Source organism: Harmonia axyridis, chromosome 6 (assembly GCF_914767665.1).
Source record: "Harmonia axyridis chromosome 6, icHarAxyr1.1, whole genome shotgun sequence".
In the NCBI taxonomy this organism is placed as follows: Eukaryota; Metazoa; Arthropoda; class Insecta; order Coleoptera; family Coccinellidae; genus Harmonia; species Harmonia axyridis.
Genome location: NC_059506.1, coordinates 5,890,715 through 5,908,484, shown reverse-complemented (window position 1 = coordinate 5,908,484; position 17,770 = coordinate 5,890,715). Strand labels below are relative to the sequence as shown.

The 17,770-nt window shown below is 35.5% G+C and overlaps 1 protein-coding gene across 8 annotated transcripts in view; it reads left to right on the top strand.

Annotated features, from left to right (window-relative positions):
• Nucleotides 1–17,770, top strand: part of LOC123682929 (protein alan shepard) — a 106,900-nt gene that overhangs the window by 69,747 nt on the left and 19,383 nt on the right. For 7 of the 8 annotated variants that reach the window (XM_045621766.1, XM_045621760.1, XM_045621765.1 and 4 more), the window contains 3 exons: nucleotides 4,836–5,074; nucleotides 8,382–8,440; nucleotides 13,607–13,734. In XM_045621766.1, coding sequence (XP_045477722.1) covers nucleotides 4,836–5,074; nucleotides 8,382–8,440; nucleotides 13,607–13,734 — 426 coding nt within the window. The remainder of the gene's footprint in view (nucleotides 1–4,835; nucleotides 5,075–8,381; nucleotides 8,441–13,606; nucleotides 13,735–17,770) is intronic. The other variant, XM_045621759.1, reaches the window with a different exon arrangement.

The following is a 17,770-nucleotide window of genomic DNA, read 5'->3' as shown; positions in this document are numbered from 1 at the left end:
CACGAGCTGTGTGACTGTTGCGCCGTCTTGTTGGAACCACAGCTCCTGGACATCATGGTTGTTCAATTCAGGAATGAAAAAGTTAGTAATCATGGCTCTATACCGATCACCATTGACTGTAACGTTCTGGCCATCATCGTTTCTGAAGACGTACGGACCAATGATTCCACCAGTCCATAAAGCGCACCAAAAAGTCAGTTTTTCTGGATGTAACGGTGTTTCGACATACACTTGAGGATTAGCTTCACTCCAAATGCGGCAGTTTTGTTTGTTGACGTAGCCATTCAACCAGTGCGCTTCATCGCTAAACAAAATTCGCTTATGAAAATCGGGAACAACGGCAATCTCATTTTGGGCCCATTCGACGAATCTACGCCTTACTTGATGATCGTTTGGCTTCAATTCTTGCACAAGTTGGATTTTGTAAGCACGCAAACCAAGATCCTTCCGGAGAATCTTCCATAAAGTGGATGGACACAGATCCAATTCCTGTGCTCGATGGCGGATAGACTCATTCGGGTCTTCCTCAATGCTACGCTCTACAGCAGCAATAGCTTCTTCTGTACGCACCGTACGGCGTCTCTGGGGATGCGAGTTATCAATAAGAGTAAACGTGGTGCGAAAACGTTCCATGGTTAATCGAATTAACTGCTCTGATGGACGATTTTGTCTACGATAAAATGGACGTAGTGCGCGATACGTATTCCGCACAGAACCATTATTTTCGAAATGAAATTGCACTATTTGCAAGCGTTGTTCAGGCGTGAGTCTATTCATGTTGAATTGCCAAACCATACTGAGAATAAATCACTTGACAGCTGTTAAATCGGTCGCCATCTTGAACAGTAATGCCAACTTAAAGTTATATACCTCGAAAAAAAACACTCTTCAATATTAGTTCTTCGTGGAAAATCATTTGTACCTTGCCATGATTTGTAGAATACAACATCATTCCAATTTCTCCATCTTGCTGGAACCACATCTCTCCCAATATCATATCATTGATTTCATGCCACAAAAAATCAGTGATCATTTGGCTATAGCGATTAGAATTGACCTTCCCATTTTCGAAGAAGGACGGACCAATCACTACAACAGACCAAAAAGCACACCATACAGTGACTTTTTGTTGATGTTATGGTCTCTCGGCAGATACATGAGGATTTTCACTGCCCCATATGCGACAATGCATTTGAACAGTCAGAGAAAAATATGATTCATCGCTGAAAAAAATTCGATGCGATTCGATCGTCATTCAAACGTTGTTGTTTAAGCACCCAATCGGCGTATATCCTACGAATTTGCTGGTCAGCTGGCTTAGATCTTGTGTCAACTGAACTTTATGAGGATGAAGATGCAAAATACGTCATAGCCTGCCGTGAGAGAGGCCTAAATGTAGTGCGCGCCGAGAAATAATGAGAAATAACGGGTGTTTTTTTTTTCGAGGTATATAACTTTAAGTTGGCATTACTGTTCAAGATGGCGACCGATTCAACAGCTGTCAAGTGATTTATTCTCAGTTTGGTTTGGCAATTCATCATGAATAGACTCACGCCTGAACAACGCTCGCAAATAGTGCAATTTTATTTCGAAAATAATGGTTCTGTGCGGAATACGTATCGCGCACAACGTCCATTTTATTTTGAGCTAATCCTCAAGATTATGTCGAAACACCGTTACATCCGAAAAAATGACTGTTTATGGGCTGGCGGAATCATTGGTGCGTACTTCTTCAAAAACGATGATGGCCAGAACGTTACAGTCAATGGTGATCGGTATAGAGCCATGATTACTAACTTTTTCATTCCGGAATTGAACAACCATGATGTCCAGGAGCTGTGGTTCCAACAAGACGGCGCAACATGTCACACAGCTCGTGCCACAATCGATTTATTGAAAGACACGTTTGGTGACCTCCTAATTTCACGTTTTGGACCTGTGAATTGGCCCCCAAGATCTTCTGATTTAACATCGTTAGACTACTTTTTGTGAGGCTATGTAAATTCATTGGTCTATGCGGATAAGCCACAAACCCTTGACCATTTGGAAGACAACATTCGCCGTGTTATTGCCGATATACGGCCACAAATGTTGGAAAAAGTCATCGAGAATTGGGCGTCCAGATTGGACTACATCCGAGCCAGCCGTGGCGGTCATATGCCAGAAATCGTAATATTTAAAATGTAATGCCACAAGATTATCTTGCGGATTAATAAAATTCATGTCAATCGAATAATCCATCGTTGCTTTATTGCAATTTAAAGTTCTATAGCTCTAAAAAAAACACCCTTTATATCTTCTGTGGGTGCAGGACTCATTTTTTCTATAGTGGACTTTAATCAGCTGTTTGAACAATCGATGCATGCTCTTTCTGGTTTATGTATTCGAAAGTTTCTACACAATGAACATTTGAAGTATTAGATGAGTTATGTTTAGCAAACTTTATAATCTTAACGGTTGAATTTAGAGCTGTATTGCAAGGAAGACATCTGATCAACATCTCGGGTTCTACATCATATTCGATCAAATTAACCGAAAGCCAATTTCCCTTTGATGCGGTGCGTGGTCCTTTGGATATTACGTTGAAGCCCAATCATTGACTAACGCAGATCTGGCACGCGATCGTAAATGAATTCGCATCTACGCGTATTACTTTGGGTGATCGCATGTATATGTGCATGTGCATTTGTGTGTATGCATGTGAGTGTGGTGATTGAGGTGGGGGTAGAGTAATAAGAGATTGTATGTAGTTTTTATAGCGTGGATGTTCGCTTTGGCAGGTTGCCGTCTCAAATATTGGTTACTAATACTGGGTTATCTATATCGTGGGACTGATTTCATAGCCCTGTTTCAATGACATATGTCAATCAAAACTGTCATCCGAAGCGTCATATGTTGGAGGTTAGCTGTTTAACAATGTGGATCTTTATTTACTGCTGAACGTGTGAAAATTGTGAAAACAAAAAAAAAAAAGATTCTGTAGTACGCTTCGTGCATCACGGGCTGATTATGGTCGATATAATAGCCTATCTGAGCGTACAATTGGTAGGACAGTGAAAAATTAGAGGAGACTGGATCAGTTGTCTTAAGACCCATGTCTATCTATGTATTTCCGAAATGCTATCCATTCCGTTTACCCATTCCTCGGCGCGCACAACATTTGGGCCCATCTTACGGCACGCCATGGCGTATTTTGCATCTGGATCTACATATCCAGCCTTATAAGGGCCAGTTGACACACAAGAACTAAAGCCACCCGATCATGAAGTGCGTAGAACAAATATCGATTGGGTGCTTGAATAACAACGTTCAGATGACAATTTTTCGCTTCGAATTTGCTTCAACGACGAAGAACATTTTTCACTTGCTTTTCCTCATGTAACTGCTGATGACGCGTTATTTCTAGTTTCAACGATTTGATTCGGTCACTAATCTTGTAACTTATCGCCTTTGAGTATTTTTCTGTGGGGTTATGCGAGAGATCGTTTTTATACCGTCAAATTATTGGTGAGATTTCCCCAAAATGTACCGGCGAGTCATCGAAAATTACCTCACAATTACCTGTAAGAGATCACGCAGAGAACATTCAAATGATGTTGTTTTCCACGCATATTGTCAAGGTCCAAGCATTATATTGAAATAGAAATTTGATTGACATTCTAAAAGTGTTATATTTATGTACTTTCATTTTCGTAAGCACAAAATAAATAGCCCAAACCCTTTATCTAGTGGCAGGATAAAATAAGTGTTTGGAATTTACTAGTGACTTGAAGGATATCTCAATTAGCTACTATCTGAAAACTGTTAAGTTCTGAGTTTTCGTTGTTGAAGAGTATACTATTATAAGTAATTAATTGAATTTTCTCTATTTCAGTATCGTAATGAGTTCATGACAGTTCTAAAATCAGTGCTGTAATAAACTCATTACAGCATCGTTTTCAGTTATATTTTTCGTTTTGTGGTTGTCTGTACTGACGTCCAATCCTATCACATTTCAACAAACGTCAATAATTGTCAATATAATATAATTTGGATATAATGAAATGATTTGCAACATTATTCGAAATTTCTCTTGATTCTGGTGGTGTTAAATCGATTTCGTCCGACATAATTCACGAATTTAATGCGTAATTGTAAATTATTTCAAAATTCAAAACGTACGATTCATATTCAAATTCCTTAATCTGTCAATTTTCGTAACAGTCACACCAACTACCAAGAAACAATACAAAAGTCACTAGTATATATAATCTGAATTTTTCATTGAATTTCGATAATATTTAATGAAACTTTACTGAAATAGAGAAAATATCGTCTAATACTCGTTGCAGAAGGCAATTCAAACACTCATGCCAACTACCAAGATACAATACAAAAGTCACTAGTATATATAATCTGAATTTTTCATTGAATTTCGATAATATTTAATAAAACTTGACTGAAATAGAGCAAATATCGTCTAATATTCGTTGCAGAAGGCAATTCAAACACTCATGCGTTCGAAAACTCGCTCCTTCGTCGCTTGTTTTCGAATTTCGCATTCGTGTTGGAATAGGAGCCCATACTGCAACTTGTTTTAGAATATACTATTCCTAGTGTTTGTTTCGATCGCGTGAGAGATCTGCACAAGTCGCGACCTTCGTTCATAGATACCATAGGTCCTTTTTAGGTCTATGGAGAAAATTGATCAGAAAAGTTCAAACTACAATATATTCAACCTTGAGCCAATTCGATTGGGAACCATTTCCCATTTGATTTTTGCCTTGTCTTTTTATGTTCCAAATAGAAAGAATATCTCAATACTCAATTTTTATTCGATCTGTTTTTTTTTCCAGTATGATAACCGAGTGCCAACAGCAAGTAGTCCGTCTAAATCGAACGCAAGTAGCACGGGATCTCACAGTAGCCAAAACGGTACCATTTCTAATAGCCAGCTGAGCAACACTATGGCCAACACGAACTCGTCCAGTAACAATTCGACGGCTGGTTCCGAACAGCTCTCCAAGACCAACCTGTATATCCGAGGTCTGCCTGGAACGACAACGGACAAGGATCTAGTCATTATGTGCCAAACGTGAGTAGATATTATTATTATTATTATTAGATACAATAAGAATTGAGGTAATAAACCTATAAACTCAATACAATATATGAAAGTAATTAAAAAAAAATGAATTAAAGAGTTGAGACACACTTATCATAGCGATTCTTAAAGATATTAACTGATGTAGACTGATGCAGTCACTACGTTAGATGGCAATCTGTTCCAGCTCTCAAATAATCTGTTTGATAGAAACTTCTGTCGAACAGTAGTCTTAAATTTTTCCTTGCCAAGCTTGTAAGGGTTGCCTCGTAAATGATTTTGGTTTCGCTTGATATTAGTATAAAAACAATTCTTTTCAGTTCCATTCTCTTCCGTGTTAAATTGAACAAACCCCGAATTCTTCCAAGGTAAAGTGAAATTAGGTTATGGTTGGGGTACATTGGCTGGGGCTTAGCCTTTCAGAAGTGGAACCAGTTTGATCTATCGTTTTAATACCTTACTGCTCAATCTGTTCTAAGATCATCTATAAGTGTTGGCAAATCCAAGAACATCCTTTGGGTTCTTATTCTTAGCAATCTCATGGTTAGGATTGAGAATACCCACCTTGGTGTGGTCTTTAGGTTATCAAGTAATAGACATTTACACAGCACGAGCTCGGCTGTTTCATTCTCCGATTTGCATAATATATCAGGAACCTTTCTGTCTAGGCAAATCCAGATGTGTTCTTCCATAGGGTCTCTTTGCTTCTTAGTTTCCAATGCCAATATCTCCATCCAAGTCCACAGAAGTGTGTGGATTCAGGAGATTTTACCCTTTTTCGCGAGTTAAGAGGCTTTTTCATCGTCTTTGATTCCACAGTGCCTGGCACCCATAAGAAAGTCTAGTTGTTGCCTATTGCCAGTTGCTCTATGTTATTATGGCATTCCTAGGACAGCGATAACTATAGCCTTTTTTTGGACATACCAGTGTACTATTTTGATTTTATTGCTTAGTGTCATATAATTGATTCTGAGATGGTTTTGGGATACCGGGAATTCAATGAAATAGAAAAGAATAACAAGGTCTGTTTAGTCTGTGTTGCCGATCACTCGGGAATTTGAGAAAATGAAGAGGCCATCATACTTGCCAGAAAAAGGGGACAAACTCTTTTCATTGGCCCAGAACCTTTTTGAGCTTTTGGTAAACGTACCTACAAGAAAGAGTTTCAGGAGAAAAAAAAACCGAAAGAGAAATCCTCTGTCTGAATCTTCCCGTGTTGGATCATTCCAAAAAGTTTTTTCGATACTTGATATTGCCAGATCTAAGAGGAGGTATCTGGATCTCGCAAGAATATACTTCACCTCCTCATTGGAATCCTTACAGGGCATTGACGCCTCAGGAAGCACCTCCTTAGATTGAGTCTAGCAGATTCTGTGGGAGGAGAAGGAATGTCCACCTGGTGACGGAATGTCTCGCCATCGCTAGCCAACGCAAAAATGCTTTATATTAGAGACTTGTAGAAGTTAGGAAGTAACCTCCTTGAAGCTATTCCATATACTGCAGTTCATTAGAACTCTGGAACTGAATGGCGGGCTGTAGACTACAACTGCTAATGGCGGTAATAAATCTGATAGAAAGCACCATAGACTATAAGGTCGCTATGCAATGAAACCCTCCTCAAATCTACATTTACAAATCTCATATTTGAATACATTCATGACCTTGATCATAATTTGGCTCTTGGCCAAAGGATTGTTGTAAGTTTGGCTGCAGCAAACGTGGATTGATATTTCATTGCGTGGTCATCAACTTTCTGTGAAGAAAAACCAGACTCATAAAGTATGACTGTAAACATTCTGGAAATCCCGTTTCTGAAAATGTCTTTTGTAATATTTCCTCCAGCCACAGACGAACTCTTCCAACCATCATGAGGTTTCAACGTAGTCATACTGGCTTCTGTCAAAAGAGTTGTAGATGATCGACGTCGACAGTGACCTGTATACTGTGCGTCTCAAAATATACGATCACTATCATCAGATTGAATTGAATTTTTAAATTTGTGGATTTTTTCTCATTAACTGATATGACATAAATGTTTGTGTATGCACCACAGGTATTAAGAGATGTTGATGTTACCGGGCGATTTACAAACCCTCGAGGCTGACGCCCTCTAGTTTGCAAGTCGTCCCCCTCGAAGCATAAACATCTACTTAATGTCCTTGGTACATGAATAACTATTGAAGAATGGTATTTTATTTCATGTGACTCACTTCTAATGCCTCCACTCATTTTTTGATTTATCTACAGGCAGGTTTCCTACTGTTTTATGGCATGAGTAGATTCAATAATTATTATTTATGATAAAGAACCGGAGAAGGAAAACTTTAATAAAAGAAACAAACCAAAAAAATTTTTCTTCACTATACTCAATAGTCAGCATTCCACAATACGTCATTTTTGGTCTAGTCGCACTATCGTCTCTCAAAAAGTTGAAACGCATTTTTTTTAGGGCGAACATGTTGAAACAATTTTTTTCATTGCAAAAGATAAAAAGAAAAGAGATAAGAAAGGAAGATACTGTTGAAAGCTGATACTCAAGAACAATCTATCGAAGTGATAGAGCTTGCCTGTCAGTGTGTACAAGCCTTAAGCGATACGTGTCTGACGACTGGAAATGCACCGTTCACATTCAAGGTCGTTCAAACCATGAAACAACACCCGTTGTACGTCGACAATAATAAAGATTATTTTTCAAATTCACCATCGATCTATGGATTATTCATTCCGGTCGATTGTGAAATAAAAATTGTTGTTAATTTCATCGCCGCTATTGCAACTTTTTGCACATATACATATTATATAACTTAATCACTGAAAAAAAAAAACCATATAATATTTCATCTCAGTGTTTATTATTTTTTGTATTAGTTTAATATTTTCATTGACATATATTGCAATTAAAAAATAGTTTTTTGGAACAGAATTTGGAGATGCTGTAAAATTAATCGAAGGTCAAGTTAATGCTTCTTTCAGTAATTGTTGACAAGCTTATTTTAAAGCTGATATGATTCAAAAATGAGTACGAATCAAGGAGAAATCCCATAAGATTTTTTTGAAGTGAGTCAGGAATGCTGAATTGAAATTTATATTGGAAAAATCTAGAATTTCATATTATTATTTAAATAAATGACAAAAATTTTCACATTCCGAAATTGCTGAACAATGATAATGGAAATCAGAAATAATTTTAAATGAGATTAACAGTCATTTTTTCCAATATTTTTCTACCAATTTTTATTATTACATTCTCTTGTGGAATTTCGAATTTTATCGTTCTAAAAAACTTTTTCTCTTTCAGTTTTGGTACAATAATTTCTACGAAGGCTATTTTAGACAAGAATACGAATAAATGTAAAGGTGAGTTTTTCTTTGTATTTTTTGGTGGATTTGTACTCTTGTTTGTAATTATTGAAATGTTCTTAATTGTTAAAATGTTTAATATTTCGCAAATCATTATAATATGAGAATTGTCGAGGCTCCTTTCAATTGGGGCACATTGTGTATTAATGCAAGGTACTTTGAAGGGTTATTGCAGATTAAAATATTATCACTATCATTGTATTTAGATAAAATAGGAATTACGTGTACGATAACGATTGTTTCGCGGAAATTATTTTCAAACTAGAGGATGATCGATTCTCGCTAGATAAGGTCGAAATCACATGTCAAAATAGAACTGACCGGGATAAGCAATTTTGTTACTTAATGCAACTTCTGCTGATACTGGTATAACATGTAATAAGAGGACGTATTTTGAAGAGCCCTCTATCTGGACAGCTGTCTCTTTAAGAGCTGTCATATTCTGACATTTGACTAGTAAAAACTACGTCATCACTAAAGATGGAACGGTGCAGGCTTCAACAGCGCATTGAAATGATTAAAATTCGCTACAAAAATGGTGAAAATTTTGCAGTCGCCGTTTGCAAACTTGAGACACATTTGGTTCTTCATAACGCACCTTCTCGTCCGGTAATGGGGAAACTGGTGGAAAAGTTTGGAGCTGTTCAGACATATTAGTGATGCGAAGAATCGAAACCGTGTGCGTCGCTCAAGAACAACTTAGAATATTGCTGCTGTAACTTGTAGGCATTTTTATGGCCGGAATTTGAAAATATTGATGACATTGATGTGCACGATTTTTATTTTCAATAAAACGACGGATCATGCTGCACAAGCAACGAAACAATCGCAATTTTGCAAGAAGAGTATCATGGCCGTGATATTTTTCGAAGAGGTTATCACAACTGTTGACCAACATTTTGTGATTTAACACCTTTAGACTTCTTCGTTTGGGACCACGTGAAATATAAGGTCTATGCCAATGGTCCAAAATCGATTCCAGACCTTAAAGATGGAATTCATGAGGTTATAGAGGACACACAGCAGCAAATAAGCGAGTGAAACAGTTATAATCTCGAATAGGACATGAATTCTGAATTAATTGTTCTCCGTGATTCGGCATCATAGAGTAATGAACATAGATTGGGGGAGTATACGCAATTTTTACATGTCCCCAACATGGTTAGATTGAGTTGTCGGATTGTGATATATTTTCAAATCCACTATTTTACTATTTCGTTATGAATGTTTATTATATTGAACGAAATATATTCATTTGAGTAATTCCCAATGAAATATGCAAATTTTAAATTTGTAAACCGTTATTTTTCCTAATTGTCGAATTTATAATAAGCAGAATATTTATTATTTTCCGTATCTACCTGCTGAAATCCAAGGTTTGGCAACTTTTGCTCTCCTAGTGTCATCGGTTGTTTCACGTCGTTTGGCGCGCTTGAAGTTTGTTTTCTGAATTCCTGATATATTTAGGTATTTATTTCAATATATTTTGAGTTAATATGAAACGTTGATTCACTATGGGACATAAGAAGTGGGTTCTTTAAGGAGAAACTCGTGAATTGATTGAAGTATCATATCACTGATATGTTGTAATTTCTGCGCGCTTCATGTCAAATTTGATGGTTTATGTTGGGAATAAAATTTGCTTACTGAAAATGACATGCTCCCTCTATGTGTTTTACTCTTAGTTTGGCATCAAAAGCTTTTGGGCTCTCGTTATTCATGCAAAGTTGATGACCAATGAATTGAATATTAGTAAGATCCCACTCAATAAGTCCTAGCCTGACGAAAATGAACATTTTCGATAAACACCTTGTAACTATGTAACGGTGATAGCTATGGAGTTTCGGTTTCCGTCAATGAGTTTCTCATGAAAATTGGCCCCCAGAAACCGACATCAGTTTTCGTCTATATACTATAGAAACTTCCCCTTCAAAAGTGTACAGTTTGGCCTACCTAGTATTGCGCTTGAAGATGTTTCGTTGACCAATAAATGCGAATTTTCAAGGAAAAATGAGTTTTTACTGTTTAGGACCTAGACTTATTGAGTCACCATCCACTATACGCTCTACTAGTGATGACGTCACACACCGCCATTTTAGTTCTCCTGTCAGTGTTCGGAATCCAAACAAACAAATTGTCATTCAAATTAGTACGTTGTCGTTGAAGAAATTGGCTTATTTTGATGAATAAGATTATTTGAGGAACGATTTTACTATTAATTGGTAGACAGAAGGCACGAGATTAATGCCAGTAAGTTCGAACTTGAAGTTCAACTAAAAAACGCGGCTTCATACAAAATCTGGGGAATGATACAGGATTCAAACTTACTGGTATTAATCTCGTTCCTTCTGTCTATCAATTAATACTGAAATCGTTCCTCAAATACTCTTATTTATGAAAATAAGCCAATTCCTTCAACGACACCGTACTAATTTGAATGACAATTTGTTTGTTTGGATTCCGAACACTGACAGGAGAACCAAAAATGGCGGTGTGTGACGTCACACTAATAGAGCGTATTCTCGAATGAAAGGGATGAAATAACCACTATACTTTGATGTTTCTTGTACGAATACAATAGCATACGGATTCTCATTGAATCGTCTTATCCCCGGAGCACCCTAGAAGAGAAACCCACACATAGCAATCGTTAAATGGGGCCCAACGAGGGAATCCTTTTGTTAGACTGTCGTGTACTTTTGAGTAACTGAATTCAACTTTTTCCAATCGTTAGATGTTGTTAATGTATTTAATTAAACCTTAGTGTTTGTCGTGGGTGTTCGTTACTTCTATTGCCTTTGTCAGTAATGTATTAGGTTTTTATAACTAATTGAACCAGCAGACGTTTTCAAGTCTGAAATTCTCCATTTTTCGATGACACATTCGAGTTCGGTAATATGAAGAGCATATAGTCTTCACAATATTACTTCCATAATTACATTTGCATATTTGAACGGGAGTTTATAGCTTATATAACTCCTTATTACTGGAGAGAGGGTTATCCATTTTGCGTTTCTGAAAGTAAACGTAAATAAAACTGACTTTCATTTGGAATATCGATCAAATTATTATTTCAATATACATATTACTTGGGTTTGGCCATCAAGTGCCGAGTGATCTCTTACAGAACTTGATCCTTGTGAGGCAATTTTCGATTACTCGCCGGCACATTTCGGGCTAAATAATTTGACGGACATTGGGTATGAACACGATCCTTCACATAACCCCACAAAAAATATCCAAAGGCGATAAATCACAAGATCTTGGTGGCCAATTCACATCGTCGAAACGAGAAATTACGCGTCCTGGAAATTTTCCTTGCAATACAGCCAAACGGGTCGTTGTGTGGCATGTTGCACCATCTTGCTGGAAACACATGTCTTCCAATTCCATATCATTAAATTCAGGACGAAAAAATTGGCAAACATTTGGTTATAGCACTAGGAACAAACGGTTTGAGTGACACCTACTTCATTTTGAAAGAAGAACGAATGTTATTATATTTTGAGGATTTTCACTGATCTTTGTTACAATTTTGCTTGTTTACATAAGTCACCGAGTGAAGAAAATTCGATGCAAAAAATTGCCTATTTTATATGAATTTCTTATGCACGTCGATTCATGCCGAAATCCAATATTTTCATACCAAAATTATAATTTCACCTTCTTTCGTATGTAGAACAACCTTTCTAGGCCAATTGTGAATCCCATTCTATAATCTGCAGCCAAAATAATGTAAACAGTCTGGCGTCAATTCATATTGTACGAGTTGATATCGATTGACCAAAAACATCTATTCCAATTTCCCATATGCAGAACCATCGAAAATTAAAAAATAATAGTGAATAAAGAATTACCAATATTTCCGATCCTATTGAGATTTCGCGTGTATATACTGAGTGAGGCATTCAACTTGAGACTGTGAATTATCTGAAGAACTAAAAACAATAAAAAAAACGTTTCTATTAAAAGTTGTAAGGTATCAAAGGGGAAACAAAATGTACACATTTCGTTTCAACCTTAGCCTTGACTTCAATGTTATTTCATGGTCAACTTTTTTGTTTTTACGGAAAGGTATATTTTTCAATGCAGATTCTCATTCTCCATAAAAAAGTAGCAACTTCTGTTTGAAACATTTTCTCATCTGATTTCAAAATATTGAACTAAATTTCGTTGAAACGATGGCTGGAATATCGATGCAGAAACTTTGAAGCGTTGTAATAAACCATTTATTAAAAGAATTGAATGAATGTATTGAAGTCCAAGGTTATCATTTTAAATAGTTATTGAAATAATATGAAATTAATAGAAAAAATAATCATTATCAGAATTTTTTTTAATTTTTTCCAAATGTTGAAATTTAGTTCAATATTTTGAATTCCAATGAAAAAAGTATAAACCATTTATTAAAAGAATTGAATGAATGTATTGAAGTGCAAGGTTATCATTTTAAATAGTTATTGAAATAATATGAAATTAATAGAAAAAATAATCATTATCAGAATTTTTTTAAATTTTTTCCAAATGTTGAAATTTAGTTCAATATTTTGAATTCCAATGAGAAAAGTTTCAAACAGAAGTTACTACTTTTTTATGAGGAATAAGAATCTGCACTAAAAATATACTTTCCATTAAAAAAATCATGTTGACCTTGAATTAACCTTAATAATAATAAACCTTGATTAAAATATGTTCTTTTCTGTCTCCCCTGATACCTCACAATTCTATTTGAAATATAAATCTAAAGTACATATTTTTGAGATAATTTACTGTCTCAAGTTGATATGAAGTCGGAACTTTTTGAGCGGTAGTTAATCATGCGCCCTTGGATACTATACACCGTTCTATCCAATTGGCGCATGAATGAACGTGCATTCAAAAGCTCTGGATATTTCACTGCATTTTTCATGTTTTCTCTTCCATCCTATTTCAATGAAATGAAGTTTGTATATTGCTCCAAGTTGATCTTTATCGAGCTATGAGAACTGTAATGAAATCGTGCAGTAATTTCGGAGATTACTTTGTAGAGACAGAGTTGAGTTCTGCTACTCTTTTCTCATTACCCAACCTGAAAAGGGTTGGTAGAGAATTGCATTATATGTATAACATAGACATTTAATTGATTTTGAAGATTTCACTAAATGGCATCTTTGACATTTTCAGGTTATGGATTTGTGGACTTTGACAGCCCTGCAGCTGCCGAGGGGGCGGTTAAGGCACTGACCGCCAAAAATATACAGGCGCAAATGGCCAAAGTGGGTATCCATAATTCTCAACGTAGACAACCCTATGTACGTTTGCATGCAAGTAATACCTAGCTTTATCAGTTTATTCTGTCACAGTGCTGGTCCTGTATTCATTTTATTTTTTCTCACCAATAACATCTTTCTACACGTTGAAGAACGTAATATTAATATCTTTGTGCGTACTCGACGATGTTGTTCTTCGTGATGAAGAGAATCGTGGTATCATTATTTCAATGTGTGATGACAGCAAATTTATTATCAGAATTATTGGAAATCGTTATTTGAACATCTGAACGAACGCCACTGAACCCCTAGTTGTTCATTGAAATGGAATAAATTATGCGGGATAGTTCAAAGAAAATTCTGATTTGGGTATGAATTTGAGGAATTATAATAATTGTCGGTTTTCCCTTGCAGTGGATTACTCATTTCACTACAATTCTCGAATACATACAAAGTGTGAGTTGTGGAATTCCTCATTTATCTCGGAAACGGATAGCATTTTATAGATTTTGCTGTGCAAGGATCTTGTGATATGGTGGTATTCACATTGTTAGATATTTCCTTTTCTGGCATAATAATGAATTTAGTACTTTCAAATGGATCACCTAGTTTAGTTTTTGCCATTTAAAATCTTTGAGAAATTCTGAATATTTTTCATGTAATGATCCTTAAACATATAAACCTATATGGCATAATTTACGAATAATAGCTATGATTTCAAAAACCCTTTTTCCTACAACTGTTATGAAAAGTAGCGTATTCTTCATGGCTTACTCAATTTCAAAACTATGTATTGCTCATACTGTGGGAAATATTATTTCTCACGGCACTTTGCCCACACCTCGCTTGGTAGACCAATGAAATTGGGTTTTTGAGTCGTTTCTATGGAAACGCAATAAATCAGCACATACTGTCAACGAAGGCCATTTTGATTTGAATCAAGTCCACTACTTGAATTATTGAAATTTGTGCAGTTGTAGGAAAAGTATAGTGTGCAACATGTGGAGAAAGTCCTTTTCTCGCTCGTGTGTTTGCCGCACTCGCCTTTTAGGCTCGTGCCACAAACTTTCACACTCTCGAGAAAAGTTGAACCTTCCCCACTTGTTGCACAATATACTATTTCCTAAAACTGCTATGGAAAGTAACGTATTTTTCATAGCTTACTCAATTTCAAAAATATGTATTGTTCATACTGTGAGAAATATTATTCCCCACTGCACTTTGCCCACACCTCGCTTAGTAAACCAATGAAATTGAATTTTTGAGAAGTCGTTTCTATGGAAACGCAATAAATGAACAAATACTATCAACGAAGGCCATTTTGAATTGAATTAGGTACATTACTTGAACTCTTTAAATTTGTGCTGTTGCAGGAAAAGTATAGTGTGCAACATGTGGAGAAAATCCTTTTCTCACTCGTGTGTTTGCGGCACTCGCCTTTCAGACTTCCACACTCGAGAGAAAAGTTGAACTTTCCCCACTTGTTGAACGATATACCTACTATTAATGTGAATAATCTTCTTATGTTTGTTTTATGTTATTATTATTATTATGTTAGAGGTATATCCACATTTGAGTAGTATAAATATTAGGAAATTTAGATAACATATGGTAAACATGATTACATCAGATGCTCAAAATTTTGTCCGTTTACTTCAATATAATAATCCATGCTATTTTTATAACTTTTCAATAAAAATTTCATAAAACGTCAAAGTTGTTATTATAGCAGTCATAGCCATCTGTATTATTTTTACTTCCGCGAAGATAATGTAAATATACAGGGTGGTCCAGATTTAATGCAATACATAAATTTAGCGTCGGATAGAACAACTTTTTCCAAGAAAAAAGTTCATATCTACGCCACTGGATAATTTTGGCATGAGACACTTGCCTAATTCAAAACATTACAGTATCTAGACTTCATAACCGAAAAATTAAAACGATGAATATAATTATCCTAGATTTATCTGAAAAAAACTGATTTTTTTTCAAACTTTAACACCCTATATCTCGAAAACAAAACTTGTTAGGATATATGAACTTTTTTTAAGGAAAATTTGCTCTTTCCAACGTCAAAATTATTGAAATAAAATATGAACTACTAGGTATAACCCTGTAATTATATTATTCAAGGTTAAGGGAGGATCTCATGAAAAATATGAATATTTCTTAAGAATTTCAAAAGGCAAAAAATAATTGTGAAAGAGCTAATTTCATTACTTCGAAAAAAAAGAAAAATCTGACAATATTGTAAATACCAACATAATATAGGTATCATAAATATCCTAAGAATCTTGCACACCAAAATCTATAAAAATTGTGCGATCCGTTTCCAAGATAAATGAGGCGTTCCATATTTGAAACTCACTCTGTATAATACGAACAATCCTGTAAATGTCGTGAGATATGCAAGAACTGATACTTTTAATGGGAATATTTCATTTTTCCACCTCAAGGAAATATTACGTTTATCCTTATGAGGGCAGATTACGGCATAGGAACAATTCAAGCTCCGTGCGAAATTTTGTGTTGTGGCTTAACCAGAACCATAGAAAATTCCATGAATAATGTCGAAATAAAATTACCCAATATTTCCGTGACCACAAAACCGACTGAGTTGAGATTTTGGGTGGTGATATGAAATACCGATTTCAAGCTCCGTTCAAAATGTTGTGTCGATAGCCTAACCAGAACCATAGAAAATTCAAGAATATCAAAACAAATAATAATTATTTTCGTGACCAAATTACCGATATAGTTGAAAGTTTGAGCGTTCAAATAAAATAAGGAGTTATGTGTGAAATTTCGAGGTATCCCATCGACATACTGATAAAAAATTCAAGAAAAATATTGTAAAATAAATACCTAATATTTCTGTGATGAATGATTCTATTTATACGGAGCTAGATAAGCAACACGAAAGAATTATACAAGTTTTATATCGTAGTAAGTTATACGTTCCCTTGCCTACGTGATTTCACAGTGCTCACAACCTTATGCAGTTTTATTATTTTCAGCCCTGTGCATGACTAAAAATCTGAAAACTAAATAAAAAAATACTTCTAGGAATTCAAAAATTTATAATGGTACCATTATACCTGAGTATGTACTATATTTTTCATTTGATTCTTATGTTCGGAGCTACGAAAGTTTGAAATCTTCATTCGGAAGAAATAATTTGAAAGATGAATAATTTCATGTGGCGAAAAATTTGCTATTGTTCTTTTCGTGTTTATTTTTTTGGTTGATCGTGCGATTTTTTTCATTTTATTTGAATGAACGCTAATGCTTTTTTACCTTGGAGGTTTTTATTTATTATGTCCATTTCTATAAAGCCAATTTCAAGTTTTCGAGACCATAATATGGGAAAAGTATGTGGATAGAATGTTTTGAGGTATGAATCAGTATTACTTGTGAGCTCATTGTATTTAGAGTATTGATGAATAGAGTAGTTTCATTTATATTTATAATCACTACTATTTGGTATATGTCAACGTTATCGCCAAAATGAAATGATTGATAATCTATTGTTTAATACTTTTAGATTCTAGATTCAATGTTGGGTATAATTGCACCCCGACCTCAAGTTCTAAAGGGTGTTTTTTTAGAGCTATAGAACTTTAAATTGCAATAAAACAACGATGGATTATTCAATTGACATGAATTTTATTTATCCGCAAGATAATCTTATGGCATTACATTTTAAATATGATTTTTGACATATGACCGCCACGGCTGGCTCGGATGTAGTCCAATCTGGACGTCCAATTTTCGATGACTTTTTCCAACATTTGTGGCCGTATATCGGCAATAACACGGCGAATGTTGTCTTCCAAATGGTCAAGGGTTTGTGGCTTATCCGCATAGACCAATTACTTTACATAGCCCTACAGAAAGTAGTCTAGCGGTGTTAAATCACAAGATCTTGGAGGCCAATTCACAGGTCCAAAACGTGAAATTAGGCGGTCACCAAACGTGTATTTCAATAAATCGATTATGGCACGAGCTGTGTGACATGTTGCGCCGTCTTGTTGGAACCACAGCTCCTGGACATCATGGTTGTTCAATTCAGGAA